The sequence below is a fragment of the Zootoca vivipara genome, chromosome 4 (assembly GCF_965207765.1).
Source record: "Zootoca vivipara chromosome 4, rZooViv2.hap1.1, whole genome shotgun sequence".
Lineage (NCBI taxonomy): Eukaryota > Metazoa > Chordata > Lepidosauria > Squamata > Lacertidae > Zootoca > Zootoca vivipara.
This window is the reverse complement of record NC_142587.1, coordinates 39,720,344-39,746,208: the sequence shown is the minus strand read 5'-3', so window position 1 is coordinate 39,746,208 and position 25,865 is coordinate 39,720,344. Positions and strand designations below refer to the sequence as shown.

General features: G+C 41.5%; 2 protein-coding genes across 6 annotated transcripts in view; one reads left to right on the top strand and one right to left on the bottom strand.

Moving 5' to 3' along the window:
- Positions 1-6,344, top strand: part of MAP3K15 (mitogen-activated protein kinase kinase kinase 15) — a 66,698-nt gene extending 60,354 nt beyond the window's left edge. For both annotated transcript variants that reach the window (XM_035116513.3, XM_035116515.3), the window contains 9 exons: positions 745-922; positions 1,407-1,581; positions 2,585-2,770; positions 3,443-3,548; positions 4,021-4,231; positions 5,241-5,347; positions 5,471-5,568; positions 5,655-5,731; positions 5,818-6,344. In XM_035116513.3, coding sequence (XP_034972404.3) covers positions 745-922; positions 1,407-1,581; positions 2,585-2,770; positions 3,443-3,548; positions 4,021-4,231; positions 5,241-5,347; positions 5,471-5,568; positions 5,655-5,731; positions 5,818-5,896 — 1,217 coding nt within the window. In that variant the 3' untranslated portion in view covers positions 5,897-6,344. The remainder of the gene's footprint in view (positions 1-744; positions 923-1,406; positions 1,582-2,584; positions 2,771-3,442; positions 3,549-4,020; positions 4,232-5,240; positions 5,348-5,470; positions 5,569-5,654; positions 5,732-5,817) is intronic.
- Positions 6,345-6,406: 62 nt separating this feature from the next.
- PDHA1 (pyruvate dehydrogenase E1 subunit alpha 1) lies at positions 6,407-25,414 on the bottom strand. 4 transcript variants are annotated; one of them, XM_088667776.1, is made up of 13 exons: positions 25,218-25,414; positions 22,090-22,104; positions 21,936-21,968; positions 17,144-17,212; positions 13,846-14,019; positions 12,274-12,400; positions 11,713-11,804; positions 11,172-11,264; positions 10,714-10,869; positions 10,543-10,614; positions 10,075-10,142; positions 7,867-7,975; positions 6,407-6,907 (listed from the first exon to the last, which is right to left on the bottom strand). In XM_088667776.1, the coding sequence occupies exons 5-13, from the start codon at positions 13,969-13,971 to the stop codon at positions 6,743-6,745; spliced, it is 1,008 nt and encodes a 335-aa protein (XP_088523902.1). In that variant the 5' UTR covers positions 13,972-14,019; positions 17,144-17,212; positions 21,936-21,968; positions 22,090-22,104; positions 25,218-25,414; the 3' UTR covers positions 6,407-6,742. The 4 variants fall into 4 exon arrangements, with proteins under 4 accessions (XP_088523902.1, XP_034972409.1, XP_034972410.1 ...); XM_035116518.3 differs by lacking the exon at positions 21,936-21,968; XM_035116519.3 differs by lacking the exons at positions 21,936-21,968; positions 22,090-22,104.
- Positions 25,415-25,865: the final 451 nt, after the last annotated feature.

The window sequence follows — 25,865 nt, the reverse complement described above, 5'->3', positions numbered from 1 at the left end:
GGGCTTGCCAACTGGAAGGTCGGCGGTTCGAATCCCCGCAACAGGGTGAGCTCCTGTTGTTCGGTCCCAGCTTCTGCCAACCTAGCAGTTCAAAAGCACGCAGTGCAAGTAGATAAATAGGTGCCGCCCCGGAGGGAAGGTAAACAGTGTTTCCGTGTGCTGCTCTGGTTTCACCAGAAGCGGCTTAGTCATGCTGGCCACATGAACCGGAAAAAATATTTGCGGACAAACGTCGGCTCCCTTGGCCAGTAAAGCAAGATGAGCGCCGCAACCCCAGAGTTGTTCACTACTAGACTTAACTGTCACAGGTCCTCTACCTTTACCTTTTTAATCCTGAGCAAGGGCTGATTTGGCTTCACAAAGAGAGCAATCTTATACAAACTTCAGTTTTGGATGAGCTCCAAAAGCAAGGTTACGTTGCCTTATCAGCTAGCAGCCTCTTGGATCTCAAGTAATTATTTCAGTGCTTGGAGATCACTCAGAACAAGGTCCCTTCCACCCCAATTCCTAGTTGAACTACACCAGAAAGGTTAAAAACCATTGCTAGTGTTTGTTTGAGAAGGGGTTTCCATCAATCATCACAATTTATTTCTGCAGCTTGCACACAGCTTTTTCATATCCAGTAGTTTCATTTCACACCTTGTCAATTTTTTAAACTGCATTTTAATTATACTGCATTTGTTTCATTTGCTTAAAAGATAGGTGGACCTGTTTATTCATTTCCCTTTTCTTTTTGTGCTCCAGATTATAACCGCAGCACATCACTCCCGTTGCCAGTCCAGGGAGAGCAGGCTGGCAGCAGCAGCAGTGAACACGGCTCAGTTTCACCAGACTCTGATATGCCACATGACATGCTATTTGAAAAGGCAAGGCGCTCCGTGTCAGAGGTTCAGACAAAGAGTCCTATCTCCCATTTACTAAGGTAAAACCTGACCTATGCAAAACGGCATGTTAGGTTCACAGAGGATGTCAGCTGTCCTTATAGTTTAGGTGGGAGGATGTGCTCAAAATTAATTCCGTTACAAGATCTATAGTAAAATGTTAAATGTAAAGTAGTGAATTGGGTTTGTTTAGGCCCCTGCAAGTGAGTCTAATTGGAAAAAGAAAGAGACCCTGACAAAAAAAGTGCAACAATTGCAGAATCTTCAAATGAATGCAGTCCACATTATGATCAATCTGGTCTTTTTACCGTAGATGTTGAATTAGTGTCTTGTTTCATAGAAAGCTGTGTTCTCAGCTACTATAAAACCTGGGAATTGGTGGGCATCTTTGTAGCACACAAGATAAAATCCATTCATTTTAAGTACCTGTAATCAGAAAGTTGCTTTAAAAACTGGGCTGTTTTCTTCTGGACTCCAACTTTGTCATTTATAGTTTCTTGTGAATGCTGTCTCATTCTGGCCCAGTGTTCCCGACGACAGCTCCATTTCAGATGAGCGAAGTGCTTCCCCTTCACTTGAGGAAAGGGATTCTGGTCTTTTCTTGCTACGAAAGGACAGCGAACGGCGTGCAATTCTATATAAAATCCTCAAGGAAGAGCAAAACCAAGTAGCTTCCAATTTAAAAGAATGCGTAGCACAGGTAATACGACTATTCGCTTGTTTGGAAGAGGTAAAAATTATTGCTCTGCCACCTTTCCTACTCCATGATCTGGAGGGCGTCTGGGGTGAAGAGCCTGCTGTGCCCACATGTAGGGTTCTAAATCACTCGGGGAACTTGCATGAGGAAAGCAGGATCCCTGCTGTGGATGGTCAGCCTCTGGCTTGGATTATAAACACAACCCTGGAAGAGACAGGGGCAAGTCTGTTCATCCTAACTTCCCCTTCCACAAAATTGTGTGGAGATTAAAAACATGGAGAAGCAAAGAGGGGTCCACCACAACCTTTAAGTAGTAAAATGGAGCTTCTTGTTTATGGAATTAACTGGTCACCTGAAGTTTGTTGACCACCTTGTTTGTTGCCTTGACCTCTGCAACCAATTTTTGTTTTAGCCACCCCTTTCCCATGGTATTAGAGATTGTATTATGATTTTTTGCTTAAGGACTGAATGGCAGAAAGCTGCTCTCTGGTAGGACAAATTCAGTCCTGCAGTTTGATTACATCAGTGCTTTAGCTCATGTTCTGTTTCCCCTCTTGTGAGCTAATGTAATCCATGAATCAAACTTGTGATGTGCCTGATCGAAAGCTGCCCTCTGCTGCTCTTGCTGTGAATTGGTAAAAATGAGACTTCCACAATAGTGACAGCAAGGTTGAAAACATGCATACCGTGTTTCTCATATTATAAGACATGTCTTATATTTATTTTTTCCTCAAAAAAACACACTATGGCTTATTTTCAAGGGATGTCTTATTTTTTTCCTCCTCCTCCTGCCGCGGCCGGCATTGCTGCTGCTCCTATCACTATGTCTTATTTTCGGGGTATGGCTTATATTCCTTGAATGCTTAAAAATCCTGCTATGGCTTATTTTATGGGGATGCCTTAAAATATGAGAAACAGGGTACATACATTCATACATACAGTACATACGTTGGTGGAATTTGCTGGTGTGCCTTTTTAAAGATTTTGCATATTCATTTTTTTTCAGAGTTCTGAAGAACTGCATCTTTCAGTTGCTCATATCAAGCAGATAATTGGGATTTTAAGAGATTTCATACGTTCTCCTGAACACAGAGTTATGGCATCAACTATATCCAAGTTGAAAATTGACCTGGACTTTGACAGTACTTCCATCAATCAGATTCATCTAGTGTTGTTTGGATTTCAAGATGCAGTATGTTCATCAGAGTGTAATATCTGGGGGGTGGGGAGGGAACAACTACCAATAATACCTTTTGCTGCTATTTAAACATAAAACCCTAAAATTATACTACTGTATTGGGGGGGAGGGCAGAAGAGGACAAAGGAGTTGTAGACTATCATATGAAGCAGCTGACCAGAGAAGATGCATTTATTCACTTCTGCTAAATTGTAGAAATGAGCTCCGCTTTTGCTTTCTAGGAAGCCTTTGGAAGATAGCATACAATGCACAATTCTGTGCAAAGAACTTGAAGCATAGTGTGATACCTCTAGGGGTCTGCTCCGAGTATGACTTAGTTAAATATCTGTGCATTGTTGATGTACAACACAGTATCTTAGGTGTTAATTGCAACAGCTTTCTTTGTGCCTACATCACAGTGGAAACAAAGGCTGTATTCCTAAAGGATCAGAGGCAGCATCTCCTGCTTGGGGGCTTCCCTTGGCCACTGTGAGAAACAGGATACTGAACTAGATGGGCCTTTGGTCTGATCCAGCAGGGCTGCTTTTATGTTCCAATATGTGTTCTAGGTCTTAGCCCAAGTGGACTTATTGTCATCCTACATTTACCCAAACTTCTTGTTCTAAATGACAAGCTTATAGCTTAAGGCAAACTACTATCCTGTTTTATTTGACACTTTTCTTATAGGTTAACAAAGTACTACGGAATCATTTAATCAGACCTCATTGGATGTTTGCTATGGATAATATAATACGACGTGCTGTTCAAGCTGCTGTCACTATTCTCATTCCAGGTAAGTAAAAACAAAGTAGTAAACTGTTAAGTGGGATGGTTAAGTATGATGTGAGCAAAGCAATAATAAATGTCTAACCTGTGGAATGAATGCCCCAAGGCAGGTACTGCCGGTGTGCTGGAACTGCAGTAGTACTTCGGTCTCTTCTTGGAGAAAACTTGTAAATGACTGCTACTTCTTTCATAAAACAAGTTCTGAATTTTTTTGTTAAGCGTGCTTTACAGACTAACATATTTGTGAATATTAGTTTGGATAGAAACATTCACTACAAATCCTCACTAATTGTTCTTTTGAAAGGTTGCCACACATTAGCACATTATTGTCATTTCTTAAAATCAAGGAACTCCCTAGGCACCTGTGTTTTCTGAAAAGATATATATATATACTCAGGAAAAGCTTGCTGACTAGATGATATTTAAGTGGCAAATGTAAGAAATGCTTGACCTCTGCAATTCTCCATTGCTCTGTGCAGAACTTCGAGCTCACTTTGAACCAGCATCAGAGACTGAAGGAGTTGACAAAGATGCAGATGAAGTAGATGAGGATTACCAGCAAGCGCAGCAAAAAAGACACGAAGAAACAGTTATCACGTCTGGAGTGTGCATGCTCACGTCTTCTGTGACCCCTGACACTCAGCAGCAGCTCAGCTTGCAGTTGGGCAAGCTTAAGCAAGAAACAAACAGGTTAGCAGCTTTAAAGTGTGCTCAGGCTTATTCAGCCATTTTACTGATCATCCCTGCTGTTTATAAAACACCTGCAGGCAATTAGGCGAGCCTACATTGGTTATTGGCTAGATTTTAACATGCAGCCAGTTTAGCGACCCTTGGTTTATACAGGGTTAATTTGGCACTCACATTCTTTCTTCTAGACTTCTAGAAAAACCAATTGTGTAGCACTGAGGGCTGCATCATGTCTTTTCCTCCCCCCCCTCTAGAGCAGCACTCCATGTGCAGCGTCTCCATTTCAGGCTAAATGTTACCTTTCCATGTTACAAATCCAAATGTAAAATGTGTCCTAAATGTTCTAGGGTGCCTTTACAGGGAGAACCATAACATGTATGCTTTGAGAGCAGCACTTACTTTAGCCAACACTGACAGAAAGTGTGTATAAAATTCCTTTCATAGCCTGACAGTCTGTACTGTGGTTTTCTATCACTATAGCAGCAGCAAGTAACACGCTGATATATTAAATGCTGGAATATTAAATTATGAAGCCTTAGTTTAAGTAGAAATTCTAGGAACCAATTCAGCACAGAAATCTAAATTGGATAGCATTTGAAAATCAAGGCTACCAGGTAGCCAGTAATTCAAAGATATGTAGGATTTGTTTTAAGGTAAGCCATATGATGAGAAATACTTTTACATGTACTTTAGACATACCAAGCTACACTACAACTAAAATAATACTTGTGTTGCAGAACTAGGTTTTGTAGTCATTAAAAGTGTACAGTGGTACCTCGGTTTATGAACACAATTGGTTCCGGAAGTCTGTTCATAAACTGAAGCGTTCATAAACTGAAGCGAACTTTCCCATTGAAAGTAATGGAAAGTGGATTAATCCATTCCAGATGGGTCCGCGGTGTTCATAAACCGAAAATTCATAAACCGAGGTTCCACTGTACTACTATCATGAAACATTTTAAGGGGAAAATGTTACGCCATACCCAATTCTGACCCCCATTTTATTTAATAGGTTACTGGAGAGCCTGGTACAGAGGGAGAGAGAATACCAGACACTGCTAAGGCAAACACTGGAGCAAAGAATTCAAGACTTGCATCTCCTTCAGCTACAAACTCCTGGTAGATATGAGAGTGTACATTAAATGTGTGTGGTCAGTTGATAGGAATGGCTTGAGCTTTAGGACACACAACAGTATTGAGTAGAGCTTTTGAATTTGATTAACCTACTTTGAATTGTTGCAGAAATTCAACCACCTCCATCTGCTCTTCAGCACTGCGTAGACCAAGAACTGGTCTTGTGGTTAAAGCAACAGAAAGCTGATTCAGATACAATTGATAGGGTAAGATTAAGAGTGGGAAAGACCCTCAAATTTCATTTTCTGTTCTGAATAATAATTAGAAACACTGAAATGATTTTGTCTTTCAGTTTGTTCAAGAGGATTATACACTCAGTGATGTTCTAAACCACATCACTAAAGATGACTTGCGATTCCTTAGACTCCGGTAAGAAAATAATTGCATGATTCTAGAAGTGTTTTACTTCCAAGCCAGAGTTTGAGACTCTTACTATTCTTATTTTTCTCATATAGTGGTGGTATTCTTTGCCGAATATGGAATGAAATATTAAAACACAGAAAACTGAATAAACTCTTGGAATTGGAAGCATAACTCTTACGCAAAGTTCTGAGAAATTGAAATGGGAAGAGAGCACACATTCCAACTAAGTTATTAATTACTGTACATACTGTTTATACTGGTCCTACAGCTTTTGCACTAAGTTATATTAAAGTCATGTGATGATAATCTTTTCTACTAGTATACTTAATCATGTATTTTTTCAGATGTGTAAATAATATAGTAGCTTGGAAACTGCTTGCCTTATAGACAAAAATGTAGCCTGTGCACTTTAACCACTCATATCAAATACATAGTGTTCTAGGCATGCCAGCTGCTTTTTAAAAACAATAATTGCTGCCTGCTGATTTAATATAAATTATTACTATGTACCAACTGGTTTTTTATATTATAAAATTATACAAAGATCCTATGCAAAGAGTGGGTTATAGACTCACTCTAGGTGCATATTAAAAAGGTAAAATAAACATGCTGAAAAAGACTTCTTTTCGTTGCAAAATCATTTGGGATGGGGGGATGCAAAGACAAAAATATACAAAAAGCTAATGGGAAAGATCTGCTCAGGAAGTTTTAATATGCCTTTTTTTTACTGTACGTAAGAGGTTTCAGCTAAATAACTTTCATAAATACAGCAATCCAGAACATGATGAAGCTTATATATAAATAAATAAACAGTGCTTATTGTCCTTTTCTGAGCAGCTGTTTTTTAGAATTCCACACTATATAATTCTGTGTCTCATACAATGGCTACTTTGCTGCCAAATGAATTTTCCCCATATAATGAGAAATAGTTTTGCTCTTATTTCTTAGAGCAGATAAAAGAATTAAAGCCCAGTATAAAATACATTAATTTAGCTGGTTGCTGGAGTAACAATTCACTTAGCTCACAGATTTATATCTAATCCACTGATTTGGGCCACGCACCTCAAAGGGTGGCTCCTTATAGTAGATATGATTGCCTAGTTCTTCCAGAGGTGGTTCAGGATCAGTTGTGGCAAACTGTGCTGCGTCTTCAATCTCTTTTCTTACTTCCACATCTATTTCCTGTATGAGAAGGGAAAAATTTGTCAATGGAAACAAAAGACTCCTGAGAGTACTATTTACCTCTGTAGTACATGTTGGGGTTGAAAGTAAATCTGGAAACACTTAAGCCACAGTTGCTGTTAAGAGTTTCTGCCTTCCCTAAGATGAAATCCTGATAAGCAGTCCTCATATGTATGCAGCACATGGAACATTTTACCTTTTTATATTTGAACAACTAGCCAGCAACCTACTAGAATAACTTGCAAGCTACCAACTGTGGCAGGGCATGGCATGTTTTCATAAGCTATAGATTAGATGAATGTGTGTAACAGCTGCTTCACTCCAGTGCAGAACACTTCTCCCACACTGAGAGAGATGTATGACCAATCATGCTCATCACTATTTCCACTTTGGCAACAAACCTGGGACTCTCCTAGCAAATCCACTAACCCTGTTCCTGCAGCAAATGATTTCAGCTATAATGACTAGCAGAATCCCAATTCAAAATTTTCCTCAACCTAAACCAGCAGGGTCGATGGAAGGACCAACTGTGACATATACCATATACCAGGACTCCTCAGAAAGTCGGGTTATAAATATGAGAAGCCAATGGCTGTGCAAATGTTGTTCCCCGAGGAAACTGCCATGTTTCACTAGGCAATATAGGCCCCTATACCAAAATAGCAGTGTATCCCAAATTTACAATAATCACATATCCCTTCTCAGTTGAAGATAATTTGGTAGTTTCAATAAAACTATTTAATCTTTAAATTGTTTTCTATAGCTAAAAGAACAATGATTAGGTAAAATTAAAAATTCTGCCATGTACCCTTCGGTAAACACTGCCCCACCAGAAATATCCTATACCAAAATAGATTTAAAGTAATTCTGACTTGCTGTAACTGATTTGAGGTGAAGACTTCCTATCGATCTACTTTTGTAAAATGATTTTCATCAAATTTGAAATGAAGGCTTATTACCTTTAGCTCTTCCACACTAGCCAAGTTGTTGTTCACCATTCTGTCCTTCAGAAGTGTAATGGGATCACTTTTGCTTCTCACTTCTTGAATTTCTTCCCTGGTTCGGTAACTGTAAAAAAGACGAGACAATATAAGAGACTGCTGAACTGTTTGCAATAACTGTTTCTGCCAAGCACTGGTATTCTTATTGCAACAGTATACTGAGGCAAGTCAGGTATTCTCTAACAAGCATGACAAGTAACAGAGGAAGGCTTTCAGGAGCAGTTTTTACATCTGCTAATCACCAAAGCAGACTGATCCTCTTGGCAATATTTCTTTAATGAGGGGAGTAAGCCACAAGGTAAAATAGGCATATGAGCTGGTTGCATGTAGTAGCCTAAGCATTTCAACAATATATTATTGTTTCAGTATACTTTTTTCCAGAATTCAAATTTAAATGCACATTTCACTCTAAAAATCAAATACTGTATTGATTTTTAGTTAGAGTAACAACTATCAACCTTCAAAGAACATACTCCTTGTACCTCTGCATCACAGCTCTGGGCAGGGCTCCACTAACAGCAGATAGTTCTCCTTAGCACTGAGTGCTTTTAATGCTGTCACACATGATACACAAATGGTAGGACCACCAGCTCTCCCTCCTGATTGTGGGGGAGGGAGGGAGAGGAAGCAGGTCCTCTTTCAATGAGTACTTGGTACTCATGAGAGAATTTAAGCAAATTTCATTTCATGGCAAACTGTTTTAAAATCACACTATATCAATTAAACAAAGAGTCCTTATGTACTGCTACTCTTAGATATATTTTCTATGTACTATTTTATAACATGCATTTTTATTTATAAAGTTGAGTTAAAGAGTTTTGTTCAAACATACTGTGAAGTCCTATGGTTAAAATCAATACAAAAAAGGGAAAGGGGCATAGCAGATGTGATTAGGAATAGAACAAAATTAAGCATATGCTTAATTAAAACCTAGCAGCCAGTTATTTACCTACATATCATACCAGCTTGCAGTTTTAGTTTTTTAGGTCCCCTTTAGGGTTAAACCACAGAGCCTAGGGCTTGCCGATTAGGTCGGCAGTTCGAATCCCCGCGACGGGGTGAGCTCCTGTTGTTCGGTCCCTGCTCCTGCCAACCTAGCATTTCGAAAGCGCGTCAAAGTGCAAGTAGATAAATAGGTACCGCTACAGTGGGAAGGTAAACGGTGTTTCTGCGCGCTGCTCTGGTTCGCCAGAAGCGGCTTTGTCATGCTGGCCACATGACCTGGAAGCTGTACGCCGGCTCCCTCGCCCAATAATGCGAGATGAGCACCGCAACCCCAGAGTCGGTCATGACTGGACCTAATGGTCAGGGGTCCCTTTACCTTTACCGCTATAAGTGAATGGTAGCACATCTACTTTACATGCACAAGGTCACAGGTTCACTACCCAGCATAGCTGTAGAGCTGGGAGACACGCACCTAAAAATCTGGGGAGGTGCTGCCAGCCAGTGCAGCCACTATGGAGCTAGATGGGACACATGCCCTGCCTCAGTGTTAGCCAGATATCTATGTTCCTGTAGGTAGCTGTTAACCATAATGAAGCACACAAAAATAAAAGCAAGATAATGGAAACAAGTTTCTCAGGTATTTTTCACATTTGCCTCATAAAATTTGGGTACTGTCATTATTTTTAGAATGGTTGTATTCAGATGTAAGAGCAAATCATAGTTTGCTATTAGTATGACCAGGCACAAGTTGAGGGCTTATATGCTCCATCTTCTTTTTCCCTCTGTGCAACCTCTTGCACAGGAACAAACCAGTTTACACAAAAACTAGGATCCTAAACCAGAAGCAAAGCTTGCCATTGTGAAAAGACACACACCAAAATACATGGTTTGCAGGCTATAGCTATTCAAGAGCGGAAGGGTATGAGCCCAAAGCTTACACTTCCTCTCAAAAGGAGATAATGATTTTTATTACCTGTACAGTTGGTTATTCTTCACTTATTGCTTTGAACAAATAATAAAACTAGCCACAAAGGACCAAAATACCCTTGAAATTTGTTTAAAAGCCAACAATAGGGAGATAAGAGGAGACTACTGATCTACTAACAGAAAATGTAGATGATATAGACAGACAGAAAATGAGGGGACATTTGAACATACAGCTATTTCCCCCCCCCCCAATACAATCTAGAGAGGAACCGTTTGTAATGCAGAGAGAAATACCTGACTCCAGGATCACTCATGCTATGTCCATGATAACGATATGTCTGTAGCTCCATCACAATAGGACCCTGACAAAATTAAAATTCAGAGGTGTTAATAACTTTTAAATAGTGACAAGAAATTGCTGATAAGAGGTAATGACAACTAATCTCAATCAGTTGTGTGCATGCATTTTAGGGCTGCTGTTTAAGATCAACTTGCTTCAGAGGGCCACAGACTGAAACGCTATTTCCTATTCCATTATCAACCCAATAAACACTGGGGGTTTTTTTGGAAGCTTGCTTTAAGGTTCACAAGGTAATTATGGATAACCTTCTAAACCTTGTGTTTTGCGTATACATTTTGTGAAATCGAAGAGTAATATTTCCAACTTGAAAACCTCAGCTATACTTACATAATTTGTAAAGCAGGAGAGGCCCACCACAAAGTATAACTTATACACAAAGTTATACACAAAGTATAACTTACTTTTCCTGATCTGCAGTGGTCAGCAGCAAATTTTGTTGCTTCCCTTACAGCAAGAACATCCATGCCATCCACCTGTTGATTAAAAAAAAGCCAATTACATTTAAGAATAAAGTTAAACTTACTTGAATGGACATAGTATAACTTTCACATTGCTATTAAAAATGTTCTTACCCTAATCCCAGGAATATAGTCTCCCCTTTTATAGTAGTCTGTACTGGCTGCAGCTCTCTCTACGGAAGTACCCATTCCATATCTGTTGTTCTCGCAGACAAAAATACATGGCAACTTCCACAAGGCTGCCATGTTATATGTTTCAAATATCTGGCCCTAGAAGAATAAAAGGTTTGGTACACTTTCAGTTCTCTCATGTAGCCATCAACCTTGAATTACACATACAGTGGCTATGTTCACTAGACCATACTATATGTACAAGCAGGAACGAACTGGTGAGCCTTGGGCTTCTGTGCTACTTCCCCCCCCCCCCCGATAGCAGGGAGAACAACTTGGGCAGTTTCATTTCACTTTGCACAAAACTGGACTTATCATGCATGTTCCATAGCATTTACATCTCCTTTCCGCTTATGTGACTCTAATTAACTTATAACTACAAAGTAAAGCTTGACGCTTACCTGATTGGCAGCACCATCACCATACAATGTCAGGCAAACCTCATCTTTGCCGAAGTACTTGCATGCTAAAGCAATGCCAGCTCCCAAAGGAACCTATAATGAATTGCAACATGCAAAGGTAGTAAAAAAAAACAAAGATAACCAGCAGCCAACAATAATGAACTATGATAAGATAGCACTTGAGAACAGAAACACTATGATTCCAGTAACAGGGTTACATTCATTTGACTTTCTCCCACTGAAAATCATCCATCAAGACTACCAAGCCCTTTTTAGTTTCTATCTCAGGCCAGATGCCAAATTGAAATGAGCCTAGCTAATTAGTTCTCTCCAGGAATGGATGAAATTTGGGCTGTGTTAGATTTACATGGAAGAAATACTAGAGCCAGAACTGGGCATCCAGCATAAACTGGACATATTTAAGTCCATCTAAGTCACTGGGCTAGCACACCTAACTATATATGAATTAGGTTATGGCCCAGATTAAAAGCAACATAAAAGCAACATAAAGAAAAATATTGTTTTTATCGGTGAGCCTTACCTGGGCTCCAACAATACCGTTACCACCATAGAAGTTTTTGGCATACATATGCATTGAACCTCCTTTGCCTTTAGCGCACCCACCTACCCGACCTGAAATGATTAAAAATGGATATTTACCATGTGATCTGGTGTCTACTAAGTCAATGAGAATAGGAGGAAGCCCTCTCCCCCCTCCCCCCCCCAGACCTCACACTCATTAATTGGGTGGATTTTAAGATGATTTCAGAATAATAGTGTTTCATCAAAACTCATGTTCTTAAGGGGGGGGGCGACATTTACAGCACATGCTAACTTATGGTAGGCATCCCAGCACAATAATTTAGTCCACTGATGAATTTGAATCAAGTGTAAAGAAACAAAACCTGTACATGCACATATGAACCAGCCTATTGCTCCTTGGAGGAAGAGTAGAATATGTGTGTTGCAATTCAGCAAAGTCCTACTAAGGTTTCATTGTTGAGATAATAATTGAACCTAAACCCCCTCCCATCTATCCACTATACATGCTACACAATCCCCTTCCTTTCTCTGTTTACATATCATTTCACTGAACACAAACCTGTGAGTTCAGCAAGGATTTCTCGAACTGAAGCACCACGAGTGTATGTAAAGCCATGAGCCCGGTAGGCAGTAATCAGGTGATCTGTTAGATTTACGGCAGCCTCAATTCCAACACAGCAAGCTTCCTGTGGTAAAGAAAACATGCCTGAAAACAGTGTGCAATGTGCCATTGTCCACAGGTAAGAAATAAAATGAAGAATAGTATACCAACTTTGTATCTGCAGCTCCACCACAGTTCAGGAACTGAAGAAATAGAAATGAAGACTACCTAGGGAAGATTACTGTCACAACAACATATGCATAATATGTCACATGATGCCATAGTCAAATGCTGGCAATGAAAGATCTTCAGGTTTTAGTGGAGAATATGAAAATAGTGATATTTAAGTGTGTGTGTGCATGATATTATGAAAAACTGTCCAGGAAATATTTCCACCAGAGCAGGAAAGCTGGGTGGGGGTTGGATACCACTGCTTGGAGGCCTTCCCTTGAGAAAGACTAGGGGAGCATCATTGGCAGGGCTCAACCAGTTCCTATCCTACCTGGCCCTTCTCGGGGAGGTGTGTGTGTGTGCAGAGGCTCTTCCTAGAAACTGGATTTCCATATAATATGGCAGGTGTATATCTTTCAAAGAACAGCAGATGTTCCTTTGCTCATTACTATTGCTATGAACAAACTACCTAATATAGCTGTAATACACAGATTACCGTGATCAACTCCTGCCTGGGAACCAATGTCCCCACTGTGGAAGGACGTGTGGGTCCAGAATTGGCCTCCAGAGTCACTTATGGACTCATTGTTAAAACCATGTTTATGGAAGACAATCTTATTCAGCTACTTTAGTTCTAACTTTAGTTCTAACTTTAGTTCCAACAGATGGAGAAGAGTTTGGTATATACTACTCTTAAAACAGCAAGCTGGTCAATTTGCAATTTAGTTTTGTACTATTCCTAATTACATCTGCTATGTTTATGGTCAAAAGCAATACAATTCAGGAGAATGGACATATGCTTACCCAGTTCAGCCAGTTATTTAATCTATTTAGTGCTAATATCTGGTCCTCTGTAGAGGTACAAAAGCAGAGCAAGAAAACACCAGAAAGAAAAACTATAGCTCTGTGGAAAACCCATGGCCTTTCAGGTTTTGTTTTAGTCCAACTCCCATCAGTTCAAGCCAGAAAGACCAATGGTCAAAGATTGTACAGTCACATCTGGAGGGCCACAGGCTCACCTACAGCTGGGTCACAATGTGATCTGGTCTAATTCTTTCAGAAGTAGGTGTAATTTGACAGGGCTACAATTGCTGGAATTCTTTTGAAAGAAGCTTCATCAATACTCTGTGAGGATCTACAAAGTACTAGCATGGGAGGAACTACAAATGCAGCTGCCTTGATGGAAGGGCTAGACATCTTCATTCTCTGTTTTTGTAAGTACTTTTTAATTCTCTGTATGGGAGAGCGGAGAAATGCAATTTCTTCATGCACACCCTGCCCTATAAAAGCCTTCATTAAAATGAAGACGGCAAAAACCTAGAAGTCTTGAGTATAAAGTCTCTTATCTCAGGCACATACCTGACCATCATATAAATGACAAAAGCCTCGAATAATCTTCTGTTTATACAACTGGTCTGCTTTCAATTCCATGCGTCGAATAGTCTGCATAGTTTTGTAATATTGCAGACCCTGCTCTCGAGTCATAACAGCTGTGGTGGGTGGTCCTTCCTCCAAGCGATGGAGATCATGTTTCTGGGGGAAATAAGATAAAAATGTCAGGGTTTTTTCATACCAAAATGATTATTTAATCTTACTGGTTGCAGACTAGTCCTGAAGAAAATCAGTGTAACACTTTCTTAGCCAATACTATTCCATATTTTCCCTGCCTTTGCCTACTGTGCCCATGTGGCCAAGGCTCTAGTACTGAAGTATCACAGAGAATAAAGACATTATAGTTGGTAGGTGCTCTGGAACCACCATGGTAAAAGCTAGTAACTTCATTGGCTAGGACCTCAAAATCTCTAAGATGCTTGATAAGCAGGGCAATCCTAAACTTTTTCAGGATTAGAGTACCTTCAAGGAAAGGGCAAAATATTTGGGTCTCTTCAGCTCAGGGGAGCAGGAGACTTAATGGGGGACACGACAGAGATTTATAAACATATGCAGGAGGTGGAATAGGTGGATAAACCAAGGGAAATCTTGCTGATACGGGACAGAACTGAGTATCATCCAACAAACTGATAAACAGGGTACACCACAGAAACTATTTCCTTACAAAATATGTAATTATTTTTTTGAATTGGCAAAGTATGGCAATAACTACTTGCTTTAGATGTAATTAAAATATGTGCTATAAAAATAGGTATTGATCCTGTGGGCACCATGATGCCTTTGAGGTCTTTCCTTGGCATCCAATGAGATTGGTTAACTTTTGCTCCTTTGAAAAGTATACAGAGCTGAAGCAGGAAGCTGGAAGAGTGATATACTTTTTCATTTCCTCTATCAGCTTTATGCGCTTTTCAGACCTCAGATTAATTATCCTGGATCTAACTTTTACACAGATCCCCTGGAAAGATGAAGTGTAAATGCGTGCAATTTTTTCTTTGTATGTGTATGTGTGTGTATCTGACTGCTGGGGAAAGGAGAGGGGTGTCTATAGCACTCACTCTAAAATCAAAATGTGTCCATGAGTCTAAAAATATTGGTGATCTATGATTTATATGAATATTTACAGTATAAGAAAATCAGGGAGGACATGCTTTTTTTAAAAAAAAATGTTTAAAAATCTAAGGCTATTTCAGTGTGAAAGACAATACTTGTATAGCACAGTAATATGATTTGATTTTATTTGACTGTATTTTGTCATGATATTGTGAAAAAGCAAACTTATTTCCTATAAACTGCTTTGAGTGTTATAAGTAGCCTTACATAAAAATTATTTATTTATTTAATTTGTAGCTCTCAGGGCAGTTCACAATATAAAAACAAAACATACATGATAAAAACAAGAACAAGAACAAAAAACTACAAACCAATAAACCTTCCTCCCCACACCTCGTCCCACAAACACATTTAAAGGGGTATAGGATGTTAATCAGCCCAATGCCTGGTTGAAGAGCACCTGGCACCTAAAGGTGGATAATGAAGATACCAGCCAAATCTCCCTGGGCAGAGCATTCCACAAACAGGGAGCTACTGCAGAAAAGGCCTGTTCTCATGTTACCACATCCTCCGGACCTCTCACAGAGGAAGCACACAAAGAAGGGCCTCAGATGATGATCTGAGGGTCCAGGTAGGTTCATATGAGAGATGTAGTCCTTGATGTATTGTTGTCCAGAGACATTTAAGGTTTTAGAGATGAAAACCAGCACTTTGAATTGGGCTCAGAAACTAACTGGCAGCTAGTGCAGTCGTGCTAGGATCGGTGTAATATGCTCAAATCTTCTTGTCCCAGTGAGTAACCTGGCTGCCGAATTCTGCACCAGCTGAAGTTTCCAAACTGTCTTCAGAGGCAGCCCTATGTATGTGTAGCACCTATCTAGAGGTTACCAGAGCATAGACAACAGTAAGGCTATCCCTTTCCAGAGAGAGGTGCAGCTAGGCCACCAGGATATAGAGGTACTCCCAAGCTATGTACTTGCTCCTTCAGAGGGAATGTAACCCCGTCAAGAGCAGGCAACCTCCCATTCATCCATTCTAGGGAACTGCACACTAACAGTGCCTCAGTCTTATCTGGATTGGGCTTCATTTTGAGTGCTCTCATCCAGTCCATTACTGAGGCAAGACAAAGGTCCAGCACATCCACTGCCACACCTGTAGATGTAAAGGAGAAGTAGAGCTATGTGCTATCGGCATATTGCTGACACAGTACTCCAAACCTCTGGATAACTCCACTAAGCAGTTTCATGTAGATGTTAAGCAGCATAGGAGATAAAATCAAATCCTGAGGAACCCCACAATGAAAGCTCCATGGTGCTGACGAACACTCTCCAAGCATCACCCTCTGGAAACTACCATCCAAGTAGGACCAGAACAACTGCAAAACAGTGCCACCCACCCCCAACTCACACAGCTGTTCAGAAGAATACCATGGCTGATGGCATCGAAAGCCACTGAGAAATCAAGGAGAATTAACATGGCCACACCTCCCCTGTTTCTCTCCCACCAGAAGTCATTATACATTTACCATAGCAGTTTCTGTGCCAAAACTGGGCCTAAACCCTGATTGAAATGGAACTTATCTAGATAATGAAACTTATCTAGAAAATAAGTTTTCTTTTTCCTCAAGAGCATTTGAATCCAGTCCGCAACCACCCACTCAAGAATCATGCCCATTAACATGATATTAACAATTGGCTGGTAGTAACTTAGATTTTCCAATTCCAGGGAGGGTTTCTTTTACCAATGCCTTCTTCAAGCAGGCAGGGACCACCTCCTCTCACAAGGAGGCATTAAGCACCTCCTTAGCCCAGCAAAATGTCCCTTCCCTGCTAGTTTTTATCAGCCATGAGAGGCAAGCGTCCAGAGTGTAAGTCAGGCACCCCCAAACTTTGGCCCTCCAGATGTTTTGGACTACAATTCCCATCTTCCCTGACCACTGGTCCTGTTAGCTAGGGATCATGGGACTTGTAGGCCAAAACATCTGGAGGGCCGCAGTTTGGGGGTGCCTGGTGTAAGTGGTCACCCTGAACGATCCAAGCACCTTGTCCACACACCCCAGTCTTACTAACTGAAACATGACACAACTAGATAGTGCTCTGGCACCCCTTGAGATTCATCTGCTGTAACAGCGGAGTCAAGTAGGATAATAATTCTTATAAATTATGTAAGAAACACTATATACATTAGCATTTTTAAAAGTAATCAAGATGCTTACCTTAATTTCAAATGTAGCCTCACTTGCAAAATCTGCATAATTACGAGATGCAACAACTACACGGGCAACCTTTTAAAGATAATAAAAAGATGGCTGTTAGTTTAAAACACTTGTTTTTTAAAGATGTTCACGCCTTCACAAGATAAAGAAGATTCCAACTTCAACATACAACAATTTTAAAGCATTGCTGTTGTTTTATTTGCATTGAAATTGTCCCCTGTATCTTTCTATGTTATGCTCTGCTGAATTGGTCTGTGACCGTTTAATAAAATTTGATTTCATTTGACAACACATTTGACATGATTGCAGACTGCAATGTATGCTCCAGAAACAATGTTTCTACACGCAAAGTAATAAGTATCATCCTGTATGATCTTGTCACATTTTTAAAACCATATATAAAAGTTTAAACATGTATGCTTACAACCATTGAACAAGCTAAGGTTCAAAGAAGCTGCTCTGTGACATAGCTGCCAAGTATCCCGTATCCGCCGGGAAAACCCCTTTTTTCTTACTGTTTCCCGGCGGTCTCCCGTTTGGTGATAAATCCCGGCATTCTCCCTTTAATTCGCTTCTTCCCGGTGGCCATTTTTCTGGTGCCGCTTTGCCCTTCTATGGGCACCAGAAAAGCGCCGGAAGTCGCTTCCGCGCATGACCGGAAGTTGCGTGACGCGACTTCCGGTGGCGCTTCGCCCTTCTATGGACATCAGAAAATGGCAGCGCTGGAAGTCGCTTTTACGTGTTTCCGGTCATGCGCGGAAGCGACTTCCGGCGCTGGCACCGCCATTTTCTGATGCCCATAGAAGGGCGAAGCGCCACCGGAAGTTGCGTCACGCAACTTCCGGTCATGCGCGCGCTGCCGATCCCGGATCTTTACGACCCGGACTTGGCAGCAATGCTTTGTGACCTCACTCCACACATGGACACAGGTGCACCAACTCCATATGATCTGCTGGCCATGATGCAAAAGTCACCAGTTCAGAGCAAGCAGGGTAAAAGTCCAACCTCTTTGATCCTTTTCCAACAAAGAATGCATTCTTCGCCTGATCCACGCTCTGCCCCAAATTTCACATCCATTATGCTAGATCATTTTAAAACTGATGTTTAAAACTGATCAAGTGCCAGTGTTTCAGTGCTCAGATTAAAATAAAAATCTGGCAGAAGAGAGAATAGCATCCTGTGCAACACATTGTGAAAGGAGTAAGTCACACCCCCCGCCTGAGCTTTTTAAAGAGATGAGCAGGAAAGAGTGAGGACTTATGGTTAAGGGAGAAAAGTAGAATAGCAAGGACAGCAAATCTTTTTCAGGACAAGGGCAGCATTGACTCATAGTCAACCCTTCAGAGCCTACATGTCAAAGTGGGCACGGCAAATTTAATTTTAAAAGACAAATAATAAAAGATGAATTTTGATGGATCCTTTTGGCACATAGTGGGTACTTGTAGGTACTGTTAATTTAAAAATGTAAAAAAACAAACCCTTTATTTATATTTAAGTAATCTTTCTTTTAAAATGAACAAATTGGGGGCCTTGGACAGCCACAAAAAAACCCTTTGGCATCACAGCGCACACTCATAAAAGCAGACTCATTAAAGACAAACTGGGTCCACAAAAGAACCCTCCAGGGGTTAGTCACCCCTGCTGTATATGGTGCTGGAGCTGAGTAGAAAGAACAGGTCACTAAACCAATTACACTGGTTATCATATGATAAGATGCGTACTCAACATAGGTAATTTATTAATAAACCCCATCTGGTGTTGTGTGAGAGTACTGGTGGTGTAGTTGTGAGTGCTGGACCAAAACTGGGGAAACCTGGATTTAAATTTCCACTCAGCCATAAAGTGCCCTGGGTAATCTTGGACTAGTCTCCATCAGTCAGCCTAACCTTTTGGTGAGATTCACATGGGAGGGTGGAAAAAACAACATATGGTAAGCTAACTAGACCTCCATAAAGGGAGAAATAAACATGTCACAAATAAATTAAGGGTAAATAATTAAATGTGTTGGCTTTTGTGCTTTAAGTGCATGTTTAGGGAATTCAATCTGCAGGCGACTGCACTATTTAGGTTGCAGTAAGTATTTATTGTATATTAGGTCATAGTCATAGTCGGTTCGTTTATATACCACACTAGCTGGCCCTGCCACGCGTTACCATGGCTAATCCCTGTGACTGCTACCACCCTGTGTCGATCCATGACGTATCCCGCCCCCTCCCCACCCCACTCCCGGGTTTTCCCTGTGATTCCCCCCAACCTGTCCTGTCCCATGACATATCACGCCCCCTCTTCCCTCTACCCCCTGGGTCATCCCTGTGACTGGCCCCACCCTCTGCCCCCAACCCCCACCCAGGCGAGTCAGTACCTCCATTCGGCCTAGTCTGTAAAGGCTTCGGCCTCGTATGTAAATGGCAGCTGAGGTGCTGTTGAGAGGGAAGGTTCTATAGGTATAGTACCAGTGTAGCCACCGCCAGAGGACGCTGGTTTGCAACCTGGTTCTTTTCCCAGAATGCATTTTCGTCTGAATGGTGTGTTTTGAAACACAGGGGTTCTGAGGTTTTACGTGGCACAGGTGTGACATCTGTCTTTGAAAACGGTATGGGCTTGCTCTGTCTTTGAAAACGGTATGGGCATGCGGCATTGTGTCAAAATTTGAGCGCAATCAGTCAAGCGGTTTTGGTGAAACGTGGATACTAACAGACATGGACAGTTTACATTTTATATATACAGTGGTGCCTCGCTAGACGAAATTAATTCGTTCCACGGGTCTTTTCTTATAGCGAAAAATCCGTCTAGCGAATCCCATAGGAATGCATTAAAAAAATTGAACTTTTTTTTTGCCCATAGGAACGCATTAATTGAATTTCAATGCATTCCTATGGGAAACCGCGATTCGCTAGACGAATTTTTCGTAAAACGCATTCGTTTAGCGAGGCAACCTCTGCTCGAAAAATCCTTTCGTTAAGCGGAAATTTCGTTAAGCAGGGCATTCGTTAAGTGAGGCACCACTGTATATAGATTTCGCTCAGATTTCTGTTCAAAGGTCTAAATACAATACTAAATTAACCACAATTCAAAATTAAAGGAAGAACTCGTCACAAGGAATCAAAGATGAATAGAAAAAGCACGAGGATAGACACAGAGGAAAAATTGGACTAGGAAAATCCAGCGGCCTGGGGGAAATTGAAATAGGAGAGGCATATCATAGCAGCAAAGAAGCACTGTTTACTAGGTATATTATAGCAGCAAGTGTCACTGTTCTATTTGCATAATTGGTACGGAAAGAAAGAAGAATTAAGGAGCAAAGCTGGACACGCTAGAATAGGTAATACAGTGGTACCTTGACTTATGAAGGCGATCTGTTCCGCACGCTCTTCAGAAGTCGAATCCTCCATAAGTCGAAGTGTCCATTTTGTGCATGCGCAAAGCACGATTTTGCGCTTTGTGCATGTGCAGAACGCGTGGACGGCGAAAATACTTCCGGATTAGCAGACTTCAGAAGTCGAAACCTTCAGAAGTCAAGGCATTCGTAAGTCGAGGTACCACTGTACAATTCTTCCCTTCTTTAAATATTGTACAGAATTTAGGGAACTATGCAATAAATATTATCACCAATGTTCCCACCCATTATAGCTGTGTTACAACATATAAATGCAAACAATGATTGACAGTGATCCTCATGCCATGTAATGTCCACGCAGGATAGGCAGGGAGTCAAAAAAAAAAAAATATAATCAGTTGTACAGCAGGGGTCACTAGCATGCAGCCCTCTAGATACTACTGGACTATTATTCCTAACCTCACTGATTGCCCATGCTGGCTCATGGGAACTGGGAATCTCAATAACATATGGAAGGCCGCAGTTTAGCCACCCCTGTTGCAGAGGCATAACTAAATGACAGAAGAACATATGACTACAGGAACCATTATGAGGAATTTAAGTGAGGTTACAACACCTCGTGTAGAGTGAGAAAAAAATTATTGCTTTGTGATTTCATGAAGTCTAGGACCTTTTTCAACACGCTAACCAGAAATATTTAATATCTACAGGATTGCTTATTTGGGTGTATATTTTAACAATCCCTGATTAGTTTCCATGGTAGCCATTCTTAAGGTTTTCCTCTGTGGTGGGGAAAGAACTTTATTTTTTAAAATATAAAGTGACATTTATGCAATGTGAGGCAGTGTCCAGATGGCATAGCATTATGTCCAAACTAGCATTCATGATTTATTTCTCCTAAGTCAAAAAGAAATCTTGCTTTTTGATTTTGACTTGCAGAGAGTAATAAGTGCTGGTTTGAAACTATGCTTTATGGTTTGTCCCTACTCAGAAGAGGAAATGCTCGCGCTGCATGCACCAGAACATAACTAGTATTATTGCAGTTCTTAACCACCATTCATTCCAGGATGGTATAAAGTTATAACACACTTCACAATAGCCTAATGTTGAAAGAAAAACAGTTAAAGAATAATTAAGAAAAAATCATCACTGATTTTTATCTAAAAGTGGGTAACAGAAATGCCATATCAAGTTAATACTTCCTACATTAAATGTAGGTTGTTTATCTTTTTCCCCACTCCACCACTGTCCTCTCCAAAGAATTAATAATATGGAGATGCAGTAAAAAAAACTTTATTACAGGGATAAGAATCTGTGGCCCTCCAGAGGTTGCTTTGACAACAGCTCCCACCATTCCTAACCACGGGTCACACTGGCTGGACTGATTGCAGTAGGAAGCCCAACAGCATCATATAGAGATATGTAAATATATTTGTAAGTGTATAAGCTGCTTACAGATAAACAATGCTTCTTGGATTAGTGTTGCATCTGAACACAAAAAGAAAACCGGTCAGAATGACAGGCAGAACTTTTTTTTCTTTATCAAATTATGTATTGCCATTTAAAATGCAGAAAGAACATACAATTAATATAATCGTGTGGGTCTTACCTCACTAACAGCTCCCTAGAGCAGCAGAATTGGGGTGGGTGGGGAAACAAAACAGAAAATTATGTCAGATGCTATCACAAATCTTGGGGAAAATATTCCCCATGAACAAATTAGGAGCATCAAATTTTAATTCTTCTTTTTAATTAGGCCTATTTACTTTTATTCAGCAGTGGAATCTTCTCTATGTGAAACAGATTGAAAAACAGACTTGAAAATGTTAATCTAATTTTGTAGTATGTCAGTCCAACAGAATAAAGGCCAATACTTCTAAAGCAATAAGAGGTGTCTCTTATATAGTAACTGCATACAACACCTCTGCAATACTGTAATGTATAATGTATAATGTAATGTATACTGTAATGTAGATGATCTTTGTGATCATCTACATTACAAGCAAACAACAACACAGAAATGCATCTTGTGCCAAGTAAGTCATGATGTGTGAAGTACTGTATCCTTTATAGGCCAAAGCTTCCACATGTTGGGCTGCTAGAAGATAAAGCAATCTAAGGGAAAATTCCTTTACATAGTTTAAAACTTGTTGCCAAGTATAAAACTGACATCTAGAGTGTGCATTATTCAAAGCAGAACCCCACTGTAAACTTCTGGCAGTAAAGAAAACCCACCCAGATTGCACATGTATAAAAATGTTGAGCACTATTTGAGTACCTATTCTCATTGTGTTACATGTGCAAATTGCACATCAGTAAGTGCAATTATTGGCCTGATTGGTACATTTTGGTATGCCAAAGCTCACAACTACAGTAATTAGATTATCTTGTCTTCTGTATTATGGGTGGGGAAAGTGAATTATATGGTAAATATTACGTACATGCTTACTCAGAAACTTCAATGGCACTTGCTCCTAGCTAAGTAGGTAGAGGTTTACAGTGAATTGTAAAGGAACTGAGATAGAAAAGGAAAGCCTCCCTGACCAAGGTAGTCTTGAGCAAACCATGATCCTGATTGACTTCAACATCCATGCTGAGGATAGTCTGGGACCAGTTCAGATTTCATGCCTTCCAGGGACTGTATCAGCTTGTTACCAGCTTGACATGCACAGCAGGACATACCCTTGACTTGATTTTTGTCTCAAGTGGGGTGAGGGGTGGTCTGAAAATGCGTGTGGGTGTGTCAGAGGAGCTATTTTCCATTGCAATGGTGGGGGAATGACTAAGCCCACAGAGGCTTATGGATACTGATAAGATTCCTGAATGCTTATGGGGACTTCCTAATGGATAGAGTAGGTGATCCTGTTGAGGCTCTCATCTCACTGTGGAATGACAAGAGAAGGGCTGGGATAAGAGCACACCTGAGTGCCCTATCCAGTAGCCCACAATATTGCCTGGCATTCTAGTGAGCCGTGGGCATTACAGCAGGCTGGATGACAGCAAGAGTACTGTATTAGAGAGATAAATTATACTCTGAGGCAAACTGAGCATTGGTTAGAGCACATAATGCCATGCAGCAATAAGGTCAGTAAATAAATCCTTAGCTGTCTATTATGTCCTCATATAAATCAATGGAGAAATCCAAGATTTTAACGTACAGTAGCTGGAATTAAGCACCAGTGTATCCATTTCCCTCAATTCGCTGGTAGTGCGCTAGAAAAAGACAAAAGCCAGAACTGAGTTGTGGGTGTGAGTGTGCAAGCTAGAAGTTGAGGGAAGAAGCAGGCTGAAACCTTTGAGAGAGACAGACATGCTTGATTTCAAGGCTGTGGCTATGGGAGAAAAAAGACCTTCTTGGGGTGTTAATGCTGTCAACTCCTCCATCATAGGCTTAGGATGTATATATGTGTAAATAAACAATCTATCATAAATATATATCAGTCTCTGCTATCTCTCATGGGTAAGAGCCTGGAACCCCTGGAATCTCACATGACTCAGAGATTGGGGTGGTGCGCAACAATACAGTTCCTTGCCCCCATACTGCAGATAGAAAAGGGCTGTGGTGGAGCGTGGCTTTTGTAAGCCAAGCTCATAAGGACCCAGCTTTAAGCAGTCTTAGTAACCCCTGTAGTGTTGTCCAAATGTAGACTTCTATTGCATGTGGGTGGGTGGGGCTGAAGCAGAGAGAGAGAGAGAGAGAGTTTACAACAGCCCTGCAGTGCAGCCTAGTACAGTATTATATACGTGCTACAGTAGGAGAGGAGGACGCAGTTTCAGTTGAGAGAGAATGATTTATGGCAGTCCTGTAATGCGGTTCTTCCTCCCGCAACAGAAGAGCAGAGACACCTGTCTTCTAAGCTTAGGTAACGTTAGTGGGGTTGGGGAGCTGAAATTAATGCTGCTATATTTCACATCTGGCTCCCAATGTGCCCCTTTGGTTTCAGATAGTACATGGGTAAAGGTACCCCTGACCATTAAGTCCAGTCGCGGACGACTCTGGGGTTGCAGCGCTCATCTTGCTTCGTGGTTTAGACCACAGTGCCACCCGCGTCCCAGAAAGTACATGGGTAGAGGAGTCTAAAAAGCCCGGGACACAAATAGAAGAGGCTTCGTTTGGTGATAATTGAGTATACACTTCCAAAGTTAAGGCTGAATACATTGCTTTTGGTAAATGAGCGACCATAGCCACTAGTGGGCAGTGAAAATTTGTGTTCCTGGCTTTTTAAACTCACCTGAAACCAACGAGGCGCACTGGTTGCGATTTGTGTGGAGGTGTTTTTTTCCCTCAGCCCTCCTACTCCTAAGGAAACTGGATACACGCTGCAGAATTCTACTGCCGGGCCCACAATAACCCGACGCACGACACGCACCGCAATGGAGGACACAGTGGGGGGTTATTAAGAAAAGGAGGGGGGAAAGGCGCCCAAGGAGCTTCCGGAGGTGCACTCGTTGAAATGCAATCATTGAGAAATGCTTTTGTGCAATCTGCAGCTGACCCACGCGCGCGTGAATTCTCCACGAGGCCTCGGTCCCAAGGGGCTCGCGAGGCCTCCCCGCCGAGAGAGGAGGAGGGAGAGAAATAACGGTCATTTCGCAGCTGGCAATCGAGGGCAGCCCCCACCCCCGCCTCGAGACAATGTGGGGAGGGGGGAAAGAAGGGGGCGGCAAGCTTCCAAATACTGGAGAAGCCGCCGCCGCCCTTCCCTCACGACCTTCCGTTCCCAGCGCCTCACTCACCGGTCTGTGAGCAGCCGGGCCTTGCAGCAGGCGAGAGAGCGCGGCCAGCATCTTGCGCATGGGGTGCTTGGTGGTCGCCGCTCAAACCCGGCACCCGCGTCCCGGGTTCAAGCTCTCTGGGGCGCTGCGGCCGCTACAACGAAGGCCGGCAAGTCTCCTTCAGGCGTCTGCCTTCAAGCCCCGCCTTCCTCCGCCGCGCCCTGGCCGACTAGCAGCTTGCCCGGAGTGTCAGCTGAGGAGGCTGCTCTCGCGCGCTCTCTAGCGGCTGTTGCCGCCGCCGCCGCCGCGATAAAAGGCCGACAGGCGCAGTTCCCGGAGGTTCCTTCTTTCCTGCGGGGGAAAGCAGATTATATAATTTTTACGTTTTCTTGGGTTTGGATTTAACCCGAACGTCCAGAAGCGACGTTTAAAGGGACTGCTCTAATATGAACAATATTAAAAGGGACTTGTGCACTGCACAGGGAGAGCATCACTGACCAGGGCCAGCGCTTTGGTTATGGAGGCCACGATCCTAAACACTAACCTTGGAATTAGCCCCATTGAATTAAGTTATAAAAATAAACGCTGTTAAGAAAGAAGCTGTCGTGGCTTCAGTCACCTGACATCAAGGACCGTGTTCCGCAAATGTTTATTAAGAGTAGACCCACT